This window comes from Pseudopodoces humilis, chromosome 5 (assembly GCF_049639895.1).
Source record: "Pseudopodoces humilis isolate 2021_Gansu_Grassland_sample_001 chromosome 5, ASM4963989v1, whole genome shotgun sequence".
Lineage (NCBI taxonomy): Eukaryota > Metazoa > Chordata > Aves > Passeriformes > Paridae > Pseudopodoces > Pseudopodoces humilis.
Window position 1 is genome coordinate 18,968,761 of NC_142204.1, and position 25,883 is coordinate 18,994,643.

The 25,883-nt window shown below is 39.0% G+C and overlaps 1 protein-coding gene across 3 annotated transcripts in view; it reads right to left on the reverse strand.

The window, feature by feature from the left end:
* Nucleotides 1–25,035, reverse strand: part of GNPTAB (N-acetylglucosamine-1-phosphate transferase subunits alpha and beta) — a 39,213-nt gene extending 14,178 nt beyond the window's left edge. For all 3 annotated transcript variants that reach the window (XM_005527887.3, XM_014256903.2, XM_088055546.1), the window contains exons 1-11: nucleotides 24,883–25,035; nucleotides 20,735–20,820; nucleotides 15,721–15,840; nucleotides 14,058–14,099; nucleotides 13,111–13,316; nucleotides 12,350–12,414; nucleotides 12,034–12,168; nucleotides 4,614–4,775; nucleotides 2,792–2,971; nucleotides 1,586–1,756; nucleotides 345–468 (exon numbers count right to left, since the gene is read on the reverse strand). In XM_005527887.3, coding sequence (XP_005527944.2) covers nucleotides 345–468; nucleotides 1,586–1,756; nucleotides 2,792–2,971; nucleotides 4,614–4,775; nucleotides 12,034–12,168; nucleotides 12,350–12,414; nucleotides 13,111–13,316; nucleotides 14,058–14,099; nucleotides 15,721–15,840; nucleotides 20,735–20,820; nucleotides 24,883–24,999 — 1,408 coding nt within the window. In that variant the 5' untranslated portion in view covers nucleotides 25,000–25,035. The remainder of the gene's footprint in view (nucleotides 1–344; nucleotides 469–1,585; nucleotides 1,757–2,791; nucleotides 2,972–4,613; nucleotides 4,776–12,033; nucleotides 12,169–12,349; nucleotides 12,415–13,110; nucleotides 13,317–14,057; nucleotides 14,100–15,720; nucleotides 15,841–20,734; nucleotides 20,821–24,882) is intronic.
* Nucleotides 25,036–25,883: the final 848 nt, after the last annotated feature.

Consider the following 25,883-nt stretch of genomic DNA (forward strand, 5'->3'; position numbering starts at 1 on the left):
AGTGCAGCTTCACAAGCCATTATTATTTGGATTCTGAATCCAAATAATATATAATACTGTATATGATTAACATATAATAATTAAAATTTCACAATCCCTTCTTTCAGCTAGTCAAATTTGATACCTAAAGAAAGATTACCTTATGCCCTACTATTTCTCATTTTCCACAGAAATTTGTAGTTTGCAAGAAATAAGGTTTTAATTTGTAAGTCAACTTTTTTGTTATTTTTTAATTACTAAAGGAGGCAAATTCTGTAGTTATGTGAAAAAGACAAGTTACAGAATTATTCTTGTAAGGAAAAACAAACAGCACACTTTTCCTAAATTCAACATTGCTGTCTTACCAATGCAATCACCTCCATCCCAATCACATGCTGAGTTATTACAGGCTTTATCACAGTAACCATCTTTAATCCATGAGCCAGGACATCCCTCGGCACAGTTTGGCACAGGCCAAGTCAAGTACACCTGGAACAACATTACAGTCTGAGACAAGGACTGGCAAATAGAAGTCAGCTGAGCTTGTTTCTTTGAATATGGAGACTTACAATAATGTCTCCCTATGTACAGTGCCTTAAGATTTCACAGAACTTTACAAATAGAATTTAGAACCCATTGTCTGTCAAGTAAATGTTATCCCTTCCAAAGGGAAGCAAGTATTTTAATGTAACTAATTATGCTCAACCCTTCTGTATTTGTGTGCAAGTGTGCACATCTGCCTGCACAAAATTCTTAAGTCATTGGTCTGTGGTGCCTTGTGTACCCATTGCTTTAATAGAAATAATAATATATAAATCTTCAATTCCTTCCTCCATGTCACTCTTCAAGATCAAGCTAATAGATGAAAATCCATTTCACTGGCTGGCAGCCAGTGTTTATGTGTAACTATTGCTAATGTTTCCTCAGCCTGCTCTCCTTGCTTAAACCCCAGCTGTTGATAATGGACTTGTTGAAAGACTAAATTATTTTACATTCATCAATGTGGAACAATATATATTATTTTAGCAAACAATTGTATATAGAGTGTATATATATATGATTATATATAAAATTTTATATATATAATCATATATAAACTGGGAAAAGATATTATGGATGTCTGGAAGAGAGGCATTTAACTGTAAACTTCAACATTAGACCAGTTTAAATGTCATCTGACTTCAGTGTTCCCACAGAAAAGCTTATTCTTGTTTGTTTTGAGTATTTCCCACGAAACAAAAAGAATTTACAAGGAAGGAAGACTGGTAACTGCCCAACACCACATCAGTCTTACACCAATAGAAAGTAAAACTAGTGAATAATACTGAAACTGAAGTGAATCCTGACAGAGGAACCATTATAACCACCCAAACGTAGGAGTGAACATGAAAAAGAGTAATCCTACCAACACAGCACACACAGGAATATAGGGAAGAGCCTTCCACACCCTGAACCTCAGCCAACAGTTCTCTAGTTAAGAACAATGAACCTTTAGAGATAAAAGGGGGAGTGAGTGCTCTCCCTTTCAAAGTAGCATTCCTTTGGCTTTTATCATTAGAGTAGAAAAGTTCTACTTTTGCTAAAATACCTTTTCATAACAGCTTACCTTTTGACCTTTAGAATGACTGTAAAAATCATCAGGCCAAACATCCTTCCCAAACATAACATCATCATTGAGATAAATAAACTTCTGAGAAAGGCCGTTGATGCGATGAATGTGACTTTCAATAGCTGGTGAACTGAAGGTAGGCAAGTGACTCACATTCTGAAATATTTCCTAAGACAAGAAAATCCCCAACAACCAAAAACTGTTTTAGTAAGGCACACAAATACTTGATACTTATCTACTAAAAAAAGCTTATATAAAAAAAGAATAAGGATAGATACGAAAGAAAAAAGATAATAAAGCAAAAAAAAACCAAACAAAAAAAAAAAAACTAAACACCAAAACCACCACCAACAAAAAACCAAAAAATATAAAACCAAAAAAACCCTTTAATATCTCTTTTTCCCCACACAAAACCATTTCCAGTTCTGCTGCTTAACTAAGAAATTGCACCTGATTGCTCACAAAGTCAAACTTTCACACACTCCTCTTTCAATGAGTCCTGGACCAGGCTCAGAGCATAGATCAATAATTCTCATGAATTTCAGGCTGCACAAAATTTTTAGCAAACTGAACCTGTTGCAGCATTCAAAAAGTCAGGTTTGTTCCATTTTTTTCAAGTAACTTCACCAGCAGACTGCAGAAGTTGAGTAATTATCTCTTTAGCACTTTGGTTGTGCAGAACTCGTATGGGCATGTCCAGATACCAAAATTACTTTGAGAAATACAGAGAATTTGGTTTTACTTATTCAGGAAGCTTGAAGGATTCCTCTTCTCTTTTTAAATAACATTTTTAGAATGCATAGCTACTTTTTTTGTAGCCATCTTTTTAGTTCCAGTATTTGTAATTCATCCTGTCTCAACACAAGCTTACTAGGTTATTACTGGTTCTGAGAGACTGTTTATAGATTCAGATTGCATTTTCTTCTCCCCAGCTTTTTATAAATAGACTCTATAAGGAAATTAGACAGCTAACATTAATATGTTAGCTGAAGCCTTAATATTTGGAAGAGTGTACTAAATATACAGGTATCTGTTTAGCCCAAATATAAGGATATACATGATAAAACCCTGGGTGAGAGAGAGAAGAGGTTGTCACTTCTTCCAAATAAATGCAGCCTTTTGCTGCAAGAGGATAATTCCACTTCAAATCAAACTAAATATCTTTGCTGGCCTTTTCATAGCTGTGGCTCTGTTGAATTTTACCTGATGTGTCACTATAGTTATCCGAGGATTATCCAGGTTAAGCCAGGAGGGAATCTGCCCGTTGGTCACAATGAAGATATGCCGCACCCAAGGGGCGTGTCTCTCTATTGATCGCAACGAGTACCGCAGCTCTTCGTTGTCCTCGAAGCGGCTGGCAGAAACATCTTCATCCTGCTTGGACTGCAAAAAGAAAAAATCCTGTCTTAGATTTTCAATAGAATACTAAAGTTCTGATCCAGCTAGGTAAGGAAAGTGTGCTTTGGCATATGGGTGCATAAGTATTTCAGGATTTAGACATTCAAAAATAAAAAATATATTAATAATAACCATTATTCTTATAAAGAACCATATTCTTTCAAATTATGAAAGTGAACAATAAAACCTTCTGACCTCATTGGCTGACCACCTGGTATTATTAGGATGTCTGTTGACCATGCTGAAAAAAGTTCTTGAAGAATGGAGCAGAAAAAACACTCCCTCCTCCATTTCAAACCAGTAACATCACCTTTCAGAAATCCAGTTTCAAGAGGCTGGGGCCTTTCAAGTATATTGCATCATAAGCTGTATATAAATGTCACCTAATATAGATATACTGGAAGTGTCATGATATAGCTGCTCTTTAATTATCCCCTGCTCTATTATTTTAAAGAATTTAAGCAGGAGAAAATTAAGAAAACTTAGACTAATATTCACTATCAAATAGCTAAATGTTTCCATATGTTTTTATTAAATAGAAAATGTTTCAGTTAGAAACTTACTGTTAAAGTAACAAAATTACATTTAGGACACTGAAACATGTTTCTTTTTCACATTTATGAGAGCTTAATGATCTCTCCTAAAACCAACAAGTAAGGCTGCATACCCAGATCAAACAGAATACTCAAGAAAATAGTTGAATGTTTACCAATTACCATTTTCACTGCAGATTCTACACAATGTACATAGATTTTCTAATATGTACAGTAACACAGCTTTCAAATTCATATAATAGGAACTGAAAATATTTTAGCAACACCAGCAGACATTGGCTAGGTGCCTGTTTACAAGATAAACCATAATTTCAAAATGGGGAAATATAAAGTTTGAGCTCAGGTTTGGTATTAACCAGGAAGAATTCCCAAAAGTCCAGGTCACAGGATATGAAGACTGCAAGCTTTTCAGGAGTGGACACACTAACCACACCACTTGACATTTACTGTTAAATTAAATTCTAACAGGAGGAAAAACCCCAAGATTACAGAACATCTTATCTTGAAACAGACACCTTGTAATTTAATTTCCTGTTCTCAAACCAACATCATCAAAAGCATTTAAAGTAAACCTCCTTTCTTTACAGACATCTGTATTTCAGGACTTCAACGTTTTTGAAAGAGAAGCAATTAACACTTGCTCAGCATAAACGATGCTGCAAAGCAAAAAATGTTTAAGAAACGTATTGGGAACAAGATAACCATGTTTTTTAAAAAAAAAAACTCAATTTCCCCACACAAGAAGCCTGCTTATCTGCCAGACAGGATCAGTTAAGCCTTTAAGGACTTGACTGCACACAGCTTTATCAAAATACGTGCAGAGGGCAACATTTTTCACTTAGTAGAGAACACGAAAATTTAAATATCACCCTGTTTGATCCTTCTTTCCCATTGATTTGAGAACTGGACAGTATTCTTGTGATGTTTTCTTACAAGCTAATAAATATTTTATTCTTAATACTTCCAAGCTTCTGGAAAAAAAAAATCCCACATTCCTTGTCATTGACTAGTTCACCTCTACTTGCAGTTTTGAAATGTTGTAACATTTACCTGCTGTAAGAGAATTTACCCACCTGACTGACAGAGCTGAGGTCCCACAGCAAATAAGCTGGATTAAGCATCAGTTCTTTCCCATCTATAGTCATGTTCTTCTTCGCTTGCTTGCTCAGTTCTTGGAAACCCTTGGGGTTATTCAGTTGCAGGAGAGCCACGCTGGCTTCTGAATAGAGCTGCAACTATACAGACAGAGAAAACAACTCCAGCAGCACTCTTCCATCTTTTTGTTGCATTATTTTTACTAGTTACTTATAAGAATGACTGGTAAGCACTGTTTTTAATGAGCTACAATTTTGTAAAAACACAAAAAAAGTAGTAAAATGGGAATTAAAAATCATTTAGAGATAGAAAACATTACGCTCAATTTTCACTTTGCAAAGTAAATGTCTCTTTACACAATGATCCAGCAACAGTAAACCTTCACATGTTTTAAATATTTTGGGAGTAAATGAATAGTAAGTCACCATCTATTCTCTGTCACTCTAATAACATAATTCATGTTTTATTAACACTATCCTATGACTGAAAGATTTGTCCTTTTCTTTCCCATCTTAAACAAGGAATGATCTTCCCAGAAAATTAGGGCACTGATGTATCGTCAGCCAGAAGCGTGAAATGTTCAGAATGGTTTACAGTTAGTTCAACCTACAGCTCCGAAATCTGAGATACAAAAGGCTTCAGAGCTAATCCATGTGGGTCTCCAAGTCCTTACTGCTGGCTGCCAATATGCTGCTAAGGTCATTTCTTAGTTGTGGACTGTTTGATGTGTTTGCTGTTTTTATCTCTTGCCACCAGTAAGTCTGTATATCAGATTTCATAATGCACAGGATCAGGGGCTTGCACTACACACCCTAACAGTGAGTATAGTTTACAGATCACAGGGCATCAAAGCAGCTCCCTAGGAATATGGCATAACCCAATAAATGTTGTGTTTACCATACAAAGTAGGACGAGCAAAGCCAAGCAAGCTAAAAGCAGCACTGCGCTTTGATTTTCCAAGTGCATGTATTCAACAGTCTAATTAACAATAAACACAGTTAATCATTGATATTTATTTGATGCTTTGCTTAATTTTTGCTCCTTCAGGAAACATAGAAAATTTTCAATGTAAATGCAACTCATAAGCTATCAAATTTGAATAATCACGTTCGAAAAAAGCAAAAACATCACAATTCCCTTCGTAATAACTCTTAAGTGGTTTTATTTATTTTTTATTAAATCTGACCCTTTCTGTTCATTTTAAAACAACACTTGTCCCAGAGCTAGTAGCCCTTCCCTTAGCAGGACCAGCTGCTCCACTTGTGACATTTTAAAGCTGTTGATGCTTTGACTCATATGCTATTTGAGATCTTTCAATCTGACTTATGAGGCCTGTCATTAGAAAAATCTGATAAATCTCAGACCTTCCAGGGAATCATCTGAACTTATGAGTGGAAAGGATGGCTTCAGTAGCTAAATGGCTGAGGTATAGTTATGGACTGCAGGCAGCAACCTCCAAAAATACCAACATTGAAATGCTACAGATTGCAAAGCTGCCAGCACTGGGTATGCACTTTATTTAGCAATACAACAGTGTCACACAGTCCCTTAGAATCTCTCTTGTAAATCATACATACAACAAACCAAAAATATTACCATCCTAGAGCTTTGAAAGCATGTAAGAACATTTAGTTTCTCTTTAACTTGCTCCCAAACTCAGCAAAGTAAGTACCTGTACTGCAAACTCCTAATTAGATTTATTACAAACACTTACCCCCTACTAACACAGCACATATGCTGTAGTTTTTAAAATTTGTAATATTCTAAGCACATACAGGATGCAGTGGAAAAACACGTTCCATTTCTCAGCATCAGAGTTTTGCTAGCCCCTGCACTGAATGGATCATTTTTATTGCATCAAAGTGGGTTTTTTTCCAGTAATACATTTTGAACTAGTCTCTTCCTAAGCAGGCTATCAATAAAGTTAAGACTTCAGTGACATTATCTGGTGAAATAACTAACTATATTCTAATAAATTTCAAGCTTTAATAATTTCCAAGCATTTTGTTGCTGGTACATTCAAAATGGAATTGTCTCCTGGCAGATTTTTTAACATCCCACAGGTATCAACCTCTGTCTGCAGGGATGGATGCCATCAGCCATTCCATTAAAATATTCCAGAGAACATCATCATCCTGCTGAAACAGGTCATCCCATCCAAAGGTATTATCAAAACAGAACAGAAGAACAAGAAGGTAGATGCAGAGAGTCAGTGTGACCAGGTGAGCCTCTGCTAACGCAAGTGGGCTGAGAACACACCTTGCAGGCACATACCCAGACCACCATTGAGAAACATTTTTATCATACGCTTGAAAGTGAGACAGGAAAACTGCTTTATCTCCACCAGGGAACTTGAAATGCAGGTTCTCCAGCATGGAGTCAGCATGTTTCACTTCTAGCTTACTAGGAGCCAGATGAGCTCAGACACCCCATGCAGAAGTAAATACCTTCATTTCCACTTTCTCAAGTTAAGAGGCCTCAAGGACACTTTTTTTTTCTGAGGTGGGACTTAGATTCCTAACCAGTCCTTAAATTATTATACCTTATTGTCATGGAGTTACTTTACCTTTAAGAAAGTTTAAGTTGCTGGGATCTGCCTGGCGTCTTTTCTCCTGACCAATTATCGGTCATTGCTGAGAATTGACAGCAGTTTAGGCCATTGAAAAGTGGGATCAACTTGTGAACCCTACCTTAAAGTGTAAAACCAGAGCTCTCTTGGTTCTCTTTGTTTCCTGGCTGGGAAGGGTGGCAGAGCTTCAGGCCTCCCGTTCCCTGCCCAGGCCATGCGGCCGGGCGGGGACTGGGCTGGGCCCAGCGTCTCCCGGCCGGGGGATGCGGGCCCTGTGGAGGGGGTTTTCTCCGGGCTCCGGCCGGGCCGGGCCGGGCCGAGCCGATCTCTGGCTCGGCTGCAGGTCTTTTGCTGTGGCTGGATTCACTGGAGACTGCTGAGTGAAGAAGGAGAGGGGCTCTGGGCCTGCAGCGGGCTGGGCGCGGCGCCTACACTCTCCAGAGCAGCCATGAGGAACTTTCCATCGCAGACGGCTCCAGCTCCTGCACCGGCCGAGGCCACAGAACTACCTACAACAGCCTGGGCAAGATTTTAACTCTTTCATTACCCAGATGAGACTTGCGGATTAATCTTTTTATCCAGACAGAGAAAAGAGAGTGATCAACATGAAAAGAGACTTTATAAACTACTAGTGACAGGAAAGAAAAGAAGCTTCAGAAAAGGTAGAGAATTAAGAAGATGCTTTAATTAAGCTGAAATATCTTTCTGTTAAAACTATGGAAATGGACAATAAGGTCTTGAAAACACTCCTTTAATTCATGACAGTATATAGGGAGGAATAGAGTGTTCAAAGTGTAAATTTTGAGTAAAAAGTAGAGTAATTATGGTACAGTGAAGTGCTGGAAGATTTGAAGCCTTGAGAGGCAATGAGAAAACTGTTTTCTGGTGAAGCTCACAGAAACAGATGAAGAAGATTTTTTGCCTTTGAATAACTTATCCTTAAAAATCCCATCCCTAGACTCATGGCCCATACACACTTGAGAGTGATGTGAAAATGGGAGGGGTGGGCTCTAATAACAGCAGCTCTGGGCAGCTAACATTAGAGCAATGGAAAAAAGAAATAGTTTTTCTTGTGAGAAACTCCATAAATTAACAGGAAGAAACTTCTGTTTCTCTATAAAGACTGGTGGAAAGACTGTAGCAAGAATTGGGACTGTTTTAACCATCAAAGTTCCAAAGTTTTTGTCTCTTGTCATGTGAACAAGGGAATAGTGGGTAGACAGGGGATGAAAAGGTTTTTCTGGAAGTTTATTCTGGTGTTCTTATTGTAGTTTGTCAATAAACTTTCTTTTTTTTCCCTTTTAAGTTTTATGCCTGTTTTGCTCTTGTTCTAATCCATATCTCACAGCAAGAAATAAGTAATTTTCTTAGTTATTGGTTTAAAACCACGACACTTATCTTCTTAATGACCAAAGCTGATTATTAAGAAATAAGAAGTTCCCCTTTTTCCACTCCAATATGGATATTGGGAACACTCATATGCCTACATAGCAAGGAAAAGGAAGCATATGCTGAAGACTTACAAAAAGCTTTACAAATACAAAACACTGCTGTCTTTACAAATCTCTCAAGTGAACTTTATAAGACAGCATAGTATGAGGGTCATTTCTGATTCAAAACTAATGCAATGCCTTAGGGCTTTTTCCTGCAAAGCCATTTTGCTACCTCTGTGTGATCGTAAGACCATCCACTGGAGCCACCTGTTTGCTCCAGAAACATCGATGAACAGCAGTCAGGATGCCAGACCCTCCCAAACTCCAGTGAGGACAGCAAACACTCAACATCACGATGCCTGCAGTTTCCCATGTGGATGTACTTCCATTAGTAAGACATGGACATTAAGACATCCCTAAGTTTCTAACATAACTTATCTATATTATGTATGTATGTGTGCATGTGGATTAAAGGAGATGATATTTTGCAAAGAGGGAGATCTACAAGCTCCTAGCTGTCCTTGAAACAATCAGGATATTAAATATTGAAGGAAAAATCAATTTTCTCCAAAAATTTTCACTATTGTGTACAATTTCAGTGAAAACCTGTTAGCATGACAGCCTCAAAAAATCCAAAATCAAACAAATCAAGTCCTTAAACAAATGCAGTTTTTAAGTTACAAGCATATCTTTAGGCTGAATAATAGTCTCCTTTAGAAATTAAGTCAAGGTGGGGGACAGTGGGGAAGTGAAAATGAAATACTCAGTTGTTCTTCACATGTAGGTCCAATGTGAGGTCTTTGGAAACCTTAAAGAAACAGCTCAGCAGCCATCAGCTGCACAACCAGAGTAACACCTCCATCTAGTGGCTTTCTAACACTTGGTTAAGAATACATGGACAATAAAAAGCTGTCAAATATCACTTTCAACTTCATCTGCCATAACACACGACCTACAACAACAAATGTGACCAGCAGACACACTGCTGCCCAACTTTCATCTTGAAATAAACTTTCCTATCATTACATTACAGTAATGGCCATAAGTACAGAAAATCAGTAGACTCTAACAGATTATATTATATACCTGGAAAATAGATCCATTGTATCATGAATCTTCACATTTTATTTACCTCTAGTTGAGCTCAGACATTTAGATTTTTAGAGGAATTATCTGGTCTATATGAACAAATTTTGGTCTTCCTTGGATTTAGAAGTTATTTCAACCAAACTAAAGCAATCCAACCAAAACAGCATTATCAATATACAACACAAATGCACCGATAACTACACTCCTCCTTTTCTCACCTTTCTTACAGCAGCATTGTTCAAAGCTCTTATTATTACTTCTTTAATGTGTGGTGGTGAAGTAAGAAACACTACATATTAAAGTGTGTGATGCTGAAGTAAGAAACAGCCACTTAAAACATACAGAAACCTATTAAACATCAGAAGGTGTCTAAGAGATGCAAGTCTAGTTCCAAGCTCAGGTGCAACTTTCTTCCTCTCCACCAAGCATCTCACACCACTTCAGAGATTCCAGAAATGGTAACAATGGAGGAATTGCTGCAAATGTCAGTGGAGACTACAAATAATCAACCTTTTTTCTACTTAACTGTAGTTTGAACCTAGTATCTCCCTTTGGTAAGAAGAAAACCACACTTGGCCATGTTTTCCAAGCTGAGAACTTAACAAAGGCTTCTATAGAAATAACCCCATCCACACTTGATGTAAAAACCTTAACGCATGAAAATAAAACAATTCTTACATTCACAATATATATATGAAATGCTGTTATCATATATGAATATATGAATTGCTGTTATCAAGAAGAGAGGACTGCTTGGGAAAGAATTCACTGCTATGACCACACAGGGTATAATAATCCAAATCTAACTGCTCTAAAGCATCCTCCACCAGGAAAAGAAACACAGACAGCAAAGATGATTAAAAACCACAGAGTGTTGTGGATACCTGAAAAAAAATTGTCTTCATACAGACACAGATCTGCCTAACCAAACTGCAGAAGAGGAGCTCTTAAGAACAATCACAGTGGCAATGTTTACACACAGATAACACACCAAGGAAAAGGGAATCAGCACAAACAGATGACACATGACCAATGACTAAAAAACACAAGCAAGACAGGGTAAGGAAAAATCATACAGAAAGATAATAGGCACGAGATGTCACTTCCATAAAGACACATAAGGAGATGGGATGCAGCCCTTATGTTCATCTGGACAGCAATGAGCCATATGAATATCCGCTGCTATTTAACTGCTGTTAACACTAGAGATGCAAAGGCAAAAGAAAGTACCTATTTAAGTTCAAATAAGTGCTTAAAAACTGTCTTTATTAATCTGTTTTAGGACATGCAGGAAGAGAGGTACAAATGTGTTTACTTTGCCAGGTTTCTGCCATTAGCAAAGCTCCAAGTCAGCTAATACAAGTTGAGACAAGAAAGAAGAATTTCAGACTGCATTATGTTAGAGTGTGACCAGTCTAAGAAAGGAATTACACAAGATAATTTCTGCAACAGAGTACACAAGCTGTTAGCCCAGCTTACCAAAAGAAAAAAAACTAAAGGGGAAAAGGACCTCATGCTCGTTTGAGCACCAAGAACAAGCTACAAACTGAATTAGCTGATATTACAGGTGTACATCAGACAAATGAAAACAAATTATCTATGGATTGCCATCCCGTTTTCCCTGCTAACTCCTTCTCCTCCACAAACTCCTTGGCCTCAATCCTTCTCACCCCATGAATCACATCTCCAGTATAAAAGCCCATGCTTTTAATAAACTTCTTAAACTTTCACCTATCTGTTAAACCTGACTGTAACTTTAACAGGTGTCCAAATAGCAGGGAGAACAGAAGGCACTAAATGGCAGTCACACAAGTTGTTTTCTGTTGCCTTGCAGCTGGGTCAGCCAAAGTGCAACTTGCTTAAGACCCTATAGAGCACGTGTCAGAGAGAAGCACAGCATTTAGTGCTGTTACTGTTAAGAAAGCTAAGAGGGAAGAAAAAAAGCTAAGAAGCTACATAAACAAAATTCTGTCACATTAAACAAGTCAGCGATCTAGGATTCTACAGCAAGAAAACAGCCTCCAGCAAATGGCTGAGAGAAACTGATAAGACTGACTTTTAATCAGCTGCAGGCTAGCAAATGTAATGCCTAAGTAAGAACTTGCAGTCACAGAATGGACAACCGGTCTTTTGCAGGCGACTCTTTGAGTCACTGTTTTCTACCCTTCACTACTCAGGAAAGAATCACAAAAAAAACCCCAGATTACTCTCAGAAATATCCTAAGTCTCCTAGGTGGGTGAGATTCCATACCTGAGCCATTCCAAAAGACCAGTACAACTAAGGCACTCTTTCCTCCAGAGCCTTACCAGTTTTACTTTAGAGGCCAGGCTCTCCGGCAGTTTTGTTCGTAGCTGGTTTGTTTCTTTGAAAGTAGCTGGAAATCCACTAAGAAAGGCCAAGTCTTGCATTAATACCAGACCTGGAACTTCTTTGTCTGTAGTCTAAAAAACAAGAAAACAGGTTTAAAGGTAAAATAATTCACCTACTAATAAGGATTGCTCTGAAAGCTTTACTTTTTACTACATGTGAGTTATGGAAACAGAATAGCAAAGAAACTTTCTAAAAATGTACAAAATGTTTAACACATTCAAAAGCTAATCAACAAATTGTAAAAGTACATACCAAGTAACCCCTCCATACTATATGTTTGCTGTTGTCTTTTAACATTCCAGAATGGGCAGCTTCAACTAGAATACATAAAATTGCAAATCAAAAACTTCTTCCAGTATAAAGTCACTTCTTTTCTCTATTGTAGTAACCAAGAAATACTTTTACAAATTAAAGATATTTGAGTATTTATAGTGTGAAAAGTTGTCTTTATAAATAATAGATAATTCTTGGTGGTAAAATAAAGAACAGTGGTTGGACTAGTGGTCATATTAAACAAAATATGAAACTCATACCTGCTCTGAGACCTAAGATGTTAAACACATGAATAATTTTGTTTTACATTTGCCAATCCTTTGAACAAAGGCAGAACTTACTGCACATTACTCAAACTAGACTTCACTAGACTAGCAATTAAAAGAGGATTTCTAAAACTAATCTTCCTCAGTCTTAACCTCAGCCTCTTGAGATTATCTGAGCAACACTGATACTCAGATATCAAACCTGTTTTGCAATAGCTTTTTAAAGCACAAAACTCTAATCATCTGTAATCAGTTGTCTTGGAGGTAAGCAAACAGTATCATTAATGTCATCATTTAGAGGAGGGCAAGAGAGACACTGAATGACTTGCTAAAGTCAAACAAAAAATCAGCATTGAAGTCAGTACTGGAGGAAAAAAAAAAACAAAACAACCCCAAAAACAAAACAAAACTAATTCACAGCAGCTTAAAACTTGCTCTAGAAAACTGGATGGAATCTGACAAAGAGCTTCTTACCGTCCTTTGGGCTATCAAAAACAATTACAGTCACATTGGTGGAAGGATTTTTTGGTTTTGCTACAAAGAACATATTGTTAGCAGCTTGTAAAGCAGGATGAATGGACAGCAGGTCTTTCAGTGTGATGTTGGCAGGCAGTGCAGGATCCAGGACAAGCATGGGCACTTTGATGCAGTGTGTCAGCAAACACTCCAGCTGCTTCTCACTACAGCAAAATACCATAGGCATATTTAACACCACTAGAAAATTTAAGATAAAAATCAGCCTTGGATGCAATGAGAAAAGTTTTCATAAAATCTGATTAATTATCTGTAACATTTGCTATGGCAAGGGGAAATTATTGAAGAGCATGCTTATTTTCCTGCAGAAGGCAAATATCTGACTGGTAGTGTTTAGTTCGTTTCCATAATTGTTTTTTCAAAAGTTTCCAAAATTTCCAAGTCCACCCACAGAAAAGACCTTATAAAAATTTCTATATAACGAAAGGGCCAAGCCAAATCACTGAGACAGACCTGGTCCTGCTGTTTCCACAGCAGAGCCACCAGAGGCATGGACCCTCTACAGCCAATTACTTGCAGTGCCATGTATACAAATGGCAGGTGAAAGCAACATTGAATTTTTAAAGCATATTATGGACCTGGAGCTTTATGATTCAAAATGTGAAATTTTTTTCATACTCAGAACAGGAACTAACCCTAAACAGTGACAGGCACACACATTCAAAACTCCAGAAATTGCTATGTTTTAAGAATCTTGTTCATATATGTCACAACATTACTTGTATTCAGCACATGTATTATCACGCTATCAGCTCTTCAAGTGACATAAGAAAGCCTGCAAAGGCTATAGAAAACCAAACCAGCCCCCCAACCAGCATCTGCTTTCAGCTAACAATGAGTAGAGTATCATTTATCCCAATTTACACCCAAAAATCCCAAAAACTCACCTCTTCTTTGTTGGTTCTGTTGCATTCTTTCCTAGGATTTCCCTATTACAAAGTTAAAACAAGGTTGTTAAATAACACTGAATTGACTGTAAGGAAGTGAGTCTAATTTCAAATTGTTAATTGAGTCAGGGACATATTTTCTAATCACCAATAACCCAGATAAAAAGCTGCCAAGTCCTTGCCATTGGCCTTGCCCAGGCAAGCACAGACTGACACGTACCCTTCACTGCTCATGTGCCATGTGGAGCTCAAAGATTCATGGCCATGCTGAGAATTGTGGCAGCAGGACCCTTTCTGCTACCAGGAATTTATGGGGTTATTATTAGGTTACTTAAAAAAAGCAATGTTGATGTGAAAAACACTGGTAAGGAACCAGGATGAAGTGACCTGAAACTAGGCTGACTTGATTGTTTTGTCTAACATAAATATTCTGATAAGGTCTATGAAACTGCTCTTTTTATAGCAGTGCTCACTGATTTCAAAGGACATGAAAAAAATTATCTACAGTGGGGGGAACCAGGTGTTCCTGTAGATAGCAAACATGGTATAGACACCAGTCTTATTCATAAGCTTAGACTCAATTTTCCAAATCAGTGTTATGGAAAAAAAAAAGCTGTGTTTTCCCTTCCTGAAACAGGAATCACAGCATAAGTGATGACAAAGCTAAACCCACTAATATTAGCTATATGAACATCTAGGAAAATATTAGCATAAAAAGCAAAAAAGCTTTTCAGAGCAGAGACTGCTTATGTTTAAGGTCTAATTAAGTTCTAATATATCCAGTGTTTAGGTAACAAAGAAAAGATCAAGAATTTCCCTTGAGATCATACTGTCAGTTGTACCTAAACTGCAAGACACAGCATGCCAAAAATCAGACCAATCCACGTGGACTTCTCATTTTTCTGAACTTAATTATTATAACCCTTAAAATACAGACTTGTCCTTCCATTTAGCATATTTACTGGCCAAAACAGATCATGTGGGCAGAGCTGCCTATCAAAAACTAAATCAATGGTTACAAGACATAATCCAAGGCAGCAGCCTGTGTTTGAAGACTTAGATCAGTAACTTTGCAGAACTCTATAGCACATTGTACAACAAATGCAGTAATACATGTCTTTGCTTCCTTAGATAAAGGCCAACTCATACCTTTATAACATGCATAAATTATTTTCCCACTTCTCATTTTCAGTATTTGCAAGACTATGAATGTAACTAATCTAAAAACAGGAACTTAAACATGCTTAAGATTTTATGAAGCCTACTATAAAAAGAAACACCAGGGGGATGGGAAGAGAAAAAAGTGATGAAGAGAGGTTATATATGTGAGGCATAGTTTTATTATTGTTATTATTTACAAACTGCTATAGAAATCAATACAAAATTACATATACAATGCACAGATTTCCACATGGCATTTTACAAATTCATGACAGAACAGCCTTAATTATTCTGCTTATCTTAAACAATTTTCTAATTAGACAGTACTTGACAGCTAAAAGTAGAACTGAAATAAGGTTTTAGGAATAATCAAATGAAGAAGTGAGAAAATGTGCTTTTAATTTTCATGTTGAGTAACATGGGAAAAAATAACAACAAAGAAAACTAGTACAGCATTAGATTGCTGCTGTCAGTTAAAGGGAAAAATATCTAAGATTATTACCTCATTATTTTCTGTTCTTCCTCCATCTGTTCCCTGACCTGTTGCAATTCTTTGATCAGTTCCACATCTGTGCCGTTCACCCAGGTATACACCACATCAATTGGCATGGGTAAACAAAGCCTACATAATTCAAAGGAAAGCTACATGAGTTGTTAAATATTACATTACAAGTGTTTGTGGCATTCCACAATAGCAATTTCTGTCTAACAACAGAAATGCTTGGTGTCTCGGCTGCAAACAAGACAAAACAAAAAGACTTTAGCTATATATATCATGTCTTAATTATACACAAGCCTTTGACAAAACAGCATAGACATCAACCAAAAGGACTTTAAAAAGCGGTTTTAACCATTCAGTGACTAAAGGAAATCCTAACTTTATGCTTTAAATTTCACTGACTCAAACTCATGACCCTCCTCCTTCAAACCTATCAAATATTTTCAAGTCAGTACCGAGACCTGAGCACATTCTTAATTCACCAACTACTTCAGACAGCACAGAATGAAGTATAACTTAAATCATATTTACTGTTTGATTGCAAAGAGCCAATAAGATCTCAGCAGGACCAGATCTCTATCCTAGGAATGTCTCTTAAATTATATAAATAGGGCATTTAATGAAACAACAACCTAATTTGGGTATATGAATTCAGGCTCTAGATATGGCAGACAAATTAATTATTGACACAACTGAATATCCTGGAACTGTCTCTGGAAAGTTAAAGATTTCCTAGCATGCATAAGGCAGGAGGAAGGTGTTTGGGTACCTTTTTCTTATTTTTTTTTTTTATGATAATCTCCTCTCCAAGGCCCACAGCATTGTGTCTGCAGGTACTCAGGTTACTGCCATCGGTGAATCCGAGTCCCATATAGCAGGAGGATACGCCAATTATTATTTTCTAAAGTTCCAATGTCAAGCTATTTAAGACCTTCCTAAACTGTAGATGGCCTAGCAAACATCAGAAAACATCATCCTGTGACCCCATGGATCTCAGCATTAGAGAGGTTCGATATTCTCTCTCCATCAACTGCATCTTTCCAAAAGCATTCAAAGAGAGACTGAGTTTACAGGCAGGTGTTTTGTCCACCTGCCCTTGCACAGCATGCCATGCAGAGAGCTTGTATTCAGTTTCACTTTCTACTGGCTCAGACTCAACAACTGAAGCACAAAATTTGGTAAAAGGTCAGCCAGTAGCTCATCACAGCACAATGGGCAGGAACATTTCGTACTCAATTTACCGCTGCTCCTAACTGAGCTGTAACACTCAGAGGACAATGGTGGGGCATTCTGAGACAATTTGAACATCTCAGCTGGAGTGCTGCCTTCCCCAGTAGCACCACCCAGAAAGTCTCTCACATCTGCAGGAGACTACCTTTCTATCTAAAGAAAGTCAATTTACTGAATACAATTACCCTTCTATTCAATTCCATTTATATTCAATTATATATTATATACATTCAATTATATTCAATTATAGAGATAACTAACTTCTGGTTCATTGACAAGGCAAGTTTTGAACTAAAACGTCCTCCAGAGGAGTAGAAATTCAATGGCAGACGCTCTTCCAGCTTTGCTACATTTTTTCTTCCATTTTTCTACGTTTGTTGTGCTCAATTAAATTACTTGTTTAACAGTCCCTGGAATGCTACAGCTCAGAAAGGAGTGTTCAAGGTGGAAGCACCTGACTCAAGTCAGTGGATTTCAAAAATGACCAACCTTCAGCTTTCTGGGCAAAGTCCAGAGCTTATGCGCCCAGGCTTCATTGAAGAACACAGTATGTCCAAAAGAACTCTGACTCTTTCTATGGTATGAGGCAATTTTGACTTCTGTGAAGCCTTTCTCCGTCTCACCATTTCCTAAAAGTGTGCACATACATATGTGCGGTAGCACATAGACCTGTGTAATTTCCTACACTATGCCACATACAGCCAAAAGCCAGTAAATACCGCAGAGGAAAAGCGTTTTTGGTCAGATGCAGACAAGTCAATTCAATAACCCTGGCATGGTAAGTTCATTACCAGTAGCAATAGAGACAGACCAGTAAAAAAAGTGAATTTTTTGCAGATCCATGAGACTAATTGCTTAAAATTTATGCAAATAACAAATTTCCTTAATGCACCTTTACAGCAGACACTGTTTCAGAAAGTAATATTTCCCAAACATAAGAATAAAAATCAGATATCCCATTACCTTAAGGTATCTATCATACCTTATTGATATGTCAATTTGTTGTTTCCAATTAAGCCAAGTAACTCTGTTAAAACTGTACCTTTCTGGATGGTTTCATGGCTTCCTAAAGTACACTGAGAGTTTGTATTTTCAGAAGTATGTATTGGAATTTTGCTGTAAAATGGTTTAAAATGAAAAGGAACAGATACTACACTTCAGCAGTACTGTTCTCAAATACTGTTTTAAGTATTTGGAGTCTTTTGCAGATTGTTGAAGTTCAGAGGAGCTCAAAAACTCTCTCTCAAATTCTGTAGTTGTGTTTCCTTCATATGCATTTATACATTCCGTCGTCATCAGAAACACCAGTCTGGCAGACGGGTTAAGCCCAAGATGACCTGAGTTAATTTACTAAATACAGCCACCATTCTAATCAGCTATTTCCCCTTTTTGACATGACTAACTTTTAGGTAACTAACAGATGTGACTTGAAAATGTGATTTGATTTCAAGTGGGAACTATCCTAACACATTTCTACAGAAAATCATCACTTTGGAAAATTCCTTGGAGACTCCCAAACAACTAATTGTGGTTTTTATATTTTTCTCTTGACAAAATGTATCCATTTTTACTTGAAAACCGAAAAATGTCCATAGGATCCTGCTTGGAGACAAAACCAGAGCTACCAGTCCCCCAGACAGGACAGGGGAACACTTGCTGGCAGGAATTTCCCATGCCCATGATGTGTTTACATAAGAGAACCATTGTCACAGCTGAGTTTGCAGGTAGGAGACAAACTTTTGTCTCAACATCCACTGTTGCTGGAGGAGTACAGCAGACTTTGGATCTCTCCCAAGCTACCACATGGTGATCTCCAACCTTGCTGAGCCTCTTTATGAACAACAGAAGTCCAAGCTGCTCATAGTAAACATCCCAGCCCTCCTGCCTGTTCCAGCTCTGTAATTATGCATTAACAGTAACTCAGCTGTTCCTGTTTTTTTGTGATGAGACTTTTGAGTTTATCATCATAAGGAGGTTGTCCACATATAAGTTAACAACTTCTATGGAAAGAACAGAGAATTTTACACATGAAGCTCCTAGAGAAAAACACAAATTCAATTGAAGGCCCACTGATACTTCCCAAAGGCCATGCAGCTTTTACTTTCCACAAAGCAGTACACCTGCTTAATTTTCTAACCAACAAGCATCCTGTTATCCTCAACAGGAATTCTGTTGTTGAATTCTGAATGTTTTTCTCTAGCACTAAAATAGGAACTGATTAAAATCACTGGACAAGCTAGATTCAATCTGCAAGTCCTCAGTTTACGTGTAGCTCTTTATGTTGCATTGACATCAGCCTAAAAAAACTCCACCAAACCACTCCTGCTGCAAGACAGGGTCCATTACTGCATTTGTGAAGTTTGATAACAAAAATTAGTTGAACCCCTGACAAGGGACATCTAAAAGTTACCATATGCCTTAAAGTATGCCTCCACAAACACTTCCTGCTGGTATGGATTTTTAGAGGAAGTTGGCAGCTGCACACAAATATCACAGCAAACTTTGCTGTTACTCCTGACATAAGACTGTTTAAGGCATATGGGTGAACTGGAATAATTTAAGCACCCATAATGAAAACCTTAAGCTTTTGCTCAGGCAGCCAATAGTTCCTCACCAGGCACTGGATGTTTTGCTCACAGTCCCCAGAAACGAAAGCTAGCAAAGGAGTGCTTTACACAACCCAAATGAAGTAAGGAAACAGTGCAGAAATGGGAACTGACTATATCTACACCACAAGAGTAAGATTTGTGATTTTGTTTCAGAAAATGCCAACGGTTTTATAAAAACTCTCCAGGTAGTTCACAAAGTCACAAAGTCACAGGTAGTTCACAAAGTCAGGCATTTTAGTAGTGACAGGACCAAACTGCCATGTTTCACTGCAGTACTGCTAAAACATGTAAACATTAAGCTATTCATTCATATGAGCTGCATCACTGCTTTTATCTGTCATCCATTGGAAAATGGGGAAAAGGAATAGGAGAAGAGACTATAAAAGTTCCTAGTATTCACCAACACCATGCAATGCATTTTACAGTTATCTCACACCAACTAAAGCGTGACAAATTGATCTGATCACTTCTACTGTTCCATGACGCAACAAACCTCAAGGCAGATTAAACCTTCTGGTTGCAGGGTAAGTTTCTATCAGTCAAGTGTATCGATATTAAGAGTCAGCTCTTAGTAGCTTTCTTCCACCTACCAACTCCAGACCCCATGGCTATTGAATGATGAAACCATAGCAAGTCATGTAGCAGTTAACACAACTGAAATAAATGGCCCATATGTCTTGGTTTCCAACTTGCTGTGAGAGATTCTCCCATGCACTCAGCTTCTAAAAGCTTATTACTAGCTTTGTGACTTCTCTGCTAAATAATAATCCTCATAAGACATCACAGAAAACACAAGGTAACTTAAAAATAACTCCTCAAAACATTGAATATTTAAATGTTAAGCACATCGGAAGAGTACTTATGTTTTCCTATCTTCACCTGGAAAACATGTCATGGCCTCCCTTCATTGTTAACATTGTCACCATTCTGATGCTTCATTAGAGACTGGATGAATTAAACACATTTAAAATGTAAATTTATTATATGACTAGACCTTTCAATAGCCAGTTTTCCAAACTGGGAGATTATGCACTCACTAAGCTTAAAATTTGCTGCAGATTTAGAGCCCATACACTAAGGCTTTACTCAACAGTATGTTACTTCAACTAATATATTTTATTTAAATATTTAATTAGAAAGTAAAATGTGCAATAATGTCAAGTGTAGGCAAAGCTCACCGATTCTGAAATGATTTGCCAGCGACGTTGTCTCTGTATGAATCAAACATAACATGATACTGGTCTCTACTCCACTCCAAGACAACCTGCAAAGAAAAAAACCCAAAACCACTTGATGTCTCCACCTTCTAAAGTTAGACATTTAATTTTCACCTTTTGAAATTTTTAACCACAGCTAATTTCATTCAAATTGATGCATTATGCATTAATGAACAACTGAGCAGACCATAATCCCAACTAAATTACAATACTGAAGCAGCAATCAGACCCAGAACTGAAGAGCATACTTAATTTAAACAAACTTTGCTTTTCCCTGCAACAAAGGATTTCATGACTTATGCACACTCTTTTTAAACTACTTTTTACTTAGGTCACCTCCCTCTTACTTCTTAGCATTTAAAAATTCAGGAATGTTTTCCCAAAACTGAGACCTAAATCAAATATACTTCAGTACAAGCAGGAAACCCTTAGCAGGCACACACACCCCTGCACAATTTTGCTCATCTTTTTATATTCTCATACAGGATATACTGAAGTATACATACCTCCAAAATCTGAGCTTTGCAAACAAACAGCCAGGAAAAAAACAAACAACACAATTTTTCAACTCTAAAAGTGGTAACTATGCTCTGACATAACAAAGTAGTCCAAATATTTTGAGACAGAAGTAATATAAAACATAAAGGTTCTCTGAGATAAACTTGATATGACATATTTTACAGTGAAAGTCCAACCTTGAAACTACAGTGGCTTTTTGTGCTGTTTTAGAGTTGAAGTCATGCTGGCTTTATTTATTGGGATAAGTACATATTTGTATGTATTGGAAGGGGGAAAAAACCCCAAAACAAACAAACGAAAACAAAACAAAATGAAAGAAAACCAGGAAAGCATAGTACTTAAAGCATTTACTTTACAACACTCTCCCTAGATTTAAATGTTATTATCGCTCTTGTGGGAACTATGAAATATACCATTTCTCTAAGGTCACCTTCAAAACCATACACAAACTGTCCTCTGTCTTAGGAGTCTACACATCCCTCTACCCTCATTGCCACTAAAGCACATTAAAGCCTTCCACAGAGCAGGGAAGCTCCATCATGTGCCTGGGTGACAAGAGCACACACGCAGTTCCTGCCAGAGCTGCATGGAACCAGGATCACATCAGCACACTTCCATTCCCCTCACACAAAAGCCACAGATTGCCCAGGTAGGCATAAAAATCTCCTCCCTTAAATATCAAGGTCAGGAATTGTCTTTAAAAAACATGCTGTTAGGCTTTTTTTTTATGCACAAGTCATTAAGTCCTTCTGCTAAATGTCAGCTTTAATATAGTACAGACTGGAAGTTCATATCCACGTGGAAACATTTGCTCCTACTGATAATTATGAATAGAAACATTGTGACTGATCTGTATCTAGAAGAAATACAGAAGTATTTGAGTAAGAATATATTCTATGAATAATATGTCTCTCCAGAAGAACATTAACCATTCCAGCCTTTCTCTTTGCCTTTTGCATAACTATAGCCAAAAAGAAGAGCAGACTTCAGAAGAGAAGACAGGAGTGGACTAAGGAACAAAGTTAAAGACTCTTCCTACCCGATACATTTTTTCCCTGCAACTGTTTCCTCCTGACATTATGCATCTTGCAATAATGTCTGGAGGCTATTTTGCTTCAACTTCACATACTGGTATTATAAAACCACCAGGGGAATATTAAAATCAAGGGGAGAGACACCACCTATTAGGAGATACTGTATCAGACATAGTAAGAGCGGCTCTGGCATGTTCTGGTTATCAACTACAGAAGGATGGCCAAGAAGAGTTTATAACCAAACTGCCCTAATACTTAAAGCTCATCTTACAAACAGGGAACAGCACTGACCCAGACCTGGCTACCCTGCATGTTTTTGCAGAAATATTGCTCACCCATGTTCAATGCCCCATTATTTCATTTAACTCAAGGTTTTCCTTCAAATGAAGCTAAATTGCAGCGTCTGGCTGTGAGAACACGATGACCAATCTCAAATTATTTGCCCTAACCATCCATTTTTACTCCACCAGTAATACTGGTATTAGCATGAATCTAAGAAATCAGACCTAATTTTGCCTACTACAACAAAGAAAAGCTGGCTCTGGGGGTGGGGAAAAGCAGAACTGCAAACGCTGTTCAGACAGCAGGGTCTGATAAGCACTGCCTCACGTTGCTTTTTATCGCTCAAGTTTCCCGCAGATGGCTAAAAGTGGTTAAGCTGTTAATGTCTAGAAAGATTTCTTGGTTTCATTTTCCAAACAGCTTCATAGATTTTTATTAGTTGCTGCCTTGCAGATTCTGTACTGAAGAAAAGAAGCATTTTCCATTCCCACGATAGCTGTAAGAGGTCTAACAGTGCTCATTCTCACAAGCCTTGTCTCTCCTAAGTTACTGAACTACCACTGTTTACCAAAATACAAAGGTAAAAAGCAAGATGCATGTGAACATCTCTCACCAGGCTTATCTACCAGCCTTGAAAAGAGAAAATAAAAATAATAATAATAAAAAAAAAGTGTGCATGTGTTTCATTGGTGTTTTTCAGCTGTTTTTTTTTTAAAAAAAACCCAACCAAACAAACATTACTGGTCACTTTTCTTTTTTCTTCACATATAAATTGGAAAATCTACTCCTACATGAAACTTCCAGTTCTTTTGCTCACTCTCTAAATTGAATCTAAATTTTCCAAGTAGCCATTAAAGGGCTGGAAGCAGCAAACTAAGCTTCAGCAGGAAAATCTGAGCAGTGATTTTGAATGATTCTCAGCAAAATCAGCCATAACTTAAACAACTATTGAAATATTTTTTAAAAGCTTCAAAGTTCTATGATATCCTAAAGCTGGGTTTTAAGTCCCCATTCCAAAGAAATGCAAAACTGTATCAGTTTCACAGCACCATGAAAACTACCAATCCAAGTTGAAAATCATGTACAAAGAGGTGCCCACATGCACTTTACAATTACTTAATTTGCTGATGGCTTTGAAGTGTTTCAGGAACTTGTGGTCCCTGCAAGACAGCAGAGATGTTACGCAAAGATGTGTTAGTACACAAAATACAATTTTGATTGTGGTACACGCAGGAATTTCAGATAATACTCCTTATGGCTCTTGTCTTGCTTTCCCTGTATCTGAAAGAGCTCATCAAATTAAAACAGAAAAGAGAAAAAAGGAAAAAAAAAAAGTAACAGCTTAGGAATCACGAAATTGCAGTCTGTTTGTATTGAACACTGCCATCCTTTCAGACTGACAAAAATACCTGATTTCCCTGATTCCTCACTACATGAGCAAACACTGCACTGAAGTAGGATTCCTTTACTCCTCTCCAGATCCCTTCACTGTTGACTTACCAAACCGATAGGACAATGTGAAATGAAGATTTAAACATTCAACACATCCGTGTAAAATCGTATCTAGAAAAAGTGCAATTACATTGCATCATTTGCAAAATAATACGAGCGAACTAAGTAACACGCAGCGAGCAAAGCAGACCCTGCTGCGCAGCTTGGAGGGAGGATGCATTTAACTCCTTAAACTCCGGAGAGAGGAAAGATTCTGTCACTCCCAGTCGACATGCGAAGGTGACATCCAGCACAGGCTTTAAAAGACTCAAAACAAAAACACAGCACTAATAAGTCACCTGATGAGGGAAGTGGAAAAGAACTGCCCAAGAGCAGCGAACAGCAGCGGCTGTGTCACCTGTCAGAGCCCAGCTCACCCCCCGAGGGGACACCCAGCGCGCCGCCGCCACCAGCGCTCCCCGCAGCCCAACAGGTGCGGCCAGGGCGGCCCGGGGAGCGGCAGCGGCCGGGGCTGCGCTCCGGGATGCGGCCAGAGCCGGCCCGTCCCCGCGGGCACGGCGGGCCTGCGGCAGCGCGAACGGGGCACACGGCGCCGCCAGGGGCGGGACCCGTCAGCCGCAAGGCGCCCGGAGAGGGACCTGGCTGCTCGCGGGACAACACAACTACCCGGCTCCCAGAGGTAAAACAGCCCCAGATCCCCCCCGGGGCCGTGCAGCCGCGGGGCTGCGCCTGTCCCGCCGGTACCGCTCGGCTCGGCGGAGGGAGGGAGGCGGGCAGGGCAAGGGGGGCAGCCACGCCGCGCCGGCGCGGCGCCGTACTGACCTCCCCGAACTGCAGGGCGGAGACGATCATGAGGACGAGGCCCCCGAGGCAGAGGCAGGGCCCATACCTGTGCGACAGGCAGGTATAGGTCTGGCGCTGCAGGAGCTTTAGCAGCATGGCCCGCCGGCGGCCGCCGCCCCGCACGGCCCGGCCCGGCCCCGCTCCCCGCGCCGCCTGCGCCGGGCGGGGCCCCGGCCCAGAGCCCGCCCCGCTCCCGGCAGCGCCCGGCGCCGCCTGGCGGTGGCCGAGGGGCCGCGCTGAGGGAGGGGCGCTCCCGGCCCTCATGGGGGCGGCGAGTTGGCTGTTGCCATCGCCGAGGGTTTGCGGACGGCTCACAGATACAGCCGAGCTGCGTGCTGAGATTTCATTTGAACAGTCCGTGCGTGTTGCGGCCCAGAAATGAAGTGCATGGAACGGAAATCAGCAAGGTAGAGAGTTACTGATGGAGTCCCTCAAGAGCAGCTCTTGAGGAAAAATCGTAACAAGAAACTAGTTCGCGACCAGTAGCTGACAGCACACTCTGGATTGTGCCATGAAGTTCAGCCACCTGCATGGGACGGACGCTGTTGTTATCGCCACTGTCAAACATTGATCAGGCGGAGGCACCGCTGGTGGCCAGAGCAGAATGATGGGGTGCCAGAGGCCTGCGAGAGCCCAAGCATAGTAGCTCCTGTCTCTGTAGTCTATCCCCGCATCAAAAAGTCTTCTAAGTATTTCTTAAAACTCCCTGCAGTGAGTTTTCGGAGTCACAAAAATTGTCCTTGTGATCTTGTATTTTGTGGGTGAAGTAACAATGCCTGACACCCTTTCCAGAACTTTGTCCCTGTATATTTATACAGTGGTGGTGTGAGAGGACTACAGCTGGCTGTACTTTAAGAAATGTCCAAGAGGGCGCGGCTCTTTGGCACATCCCTCCCAAGCCACTGAGCCCTTCTGCTATTTGTTTTTTAGTGTTGCAGCGTTTTGTCTTTGTCAAAGACAAATTTGAGAGGAATTCTAAT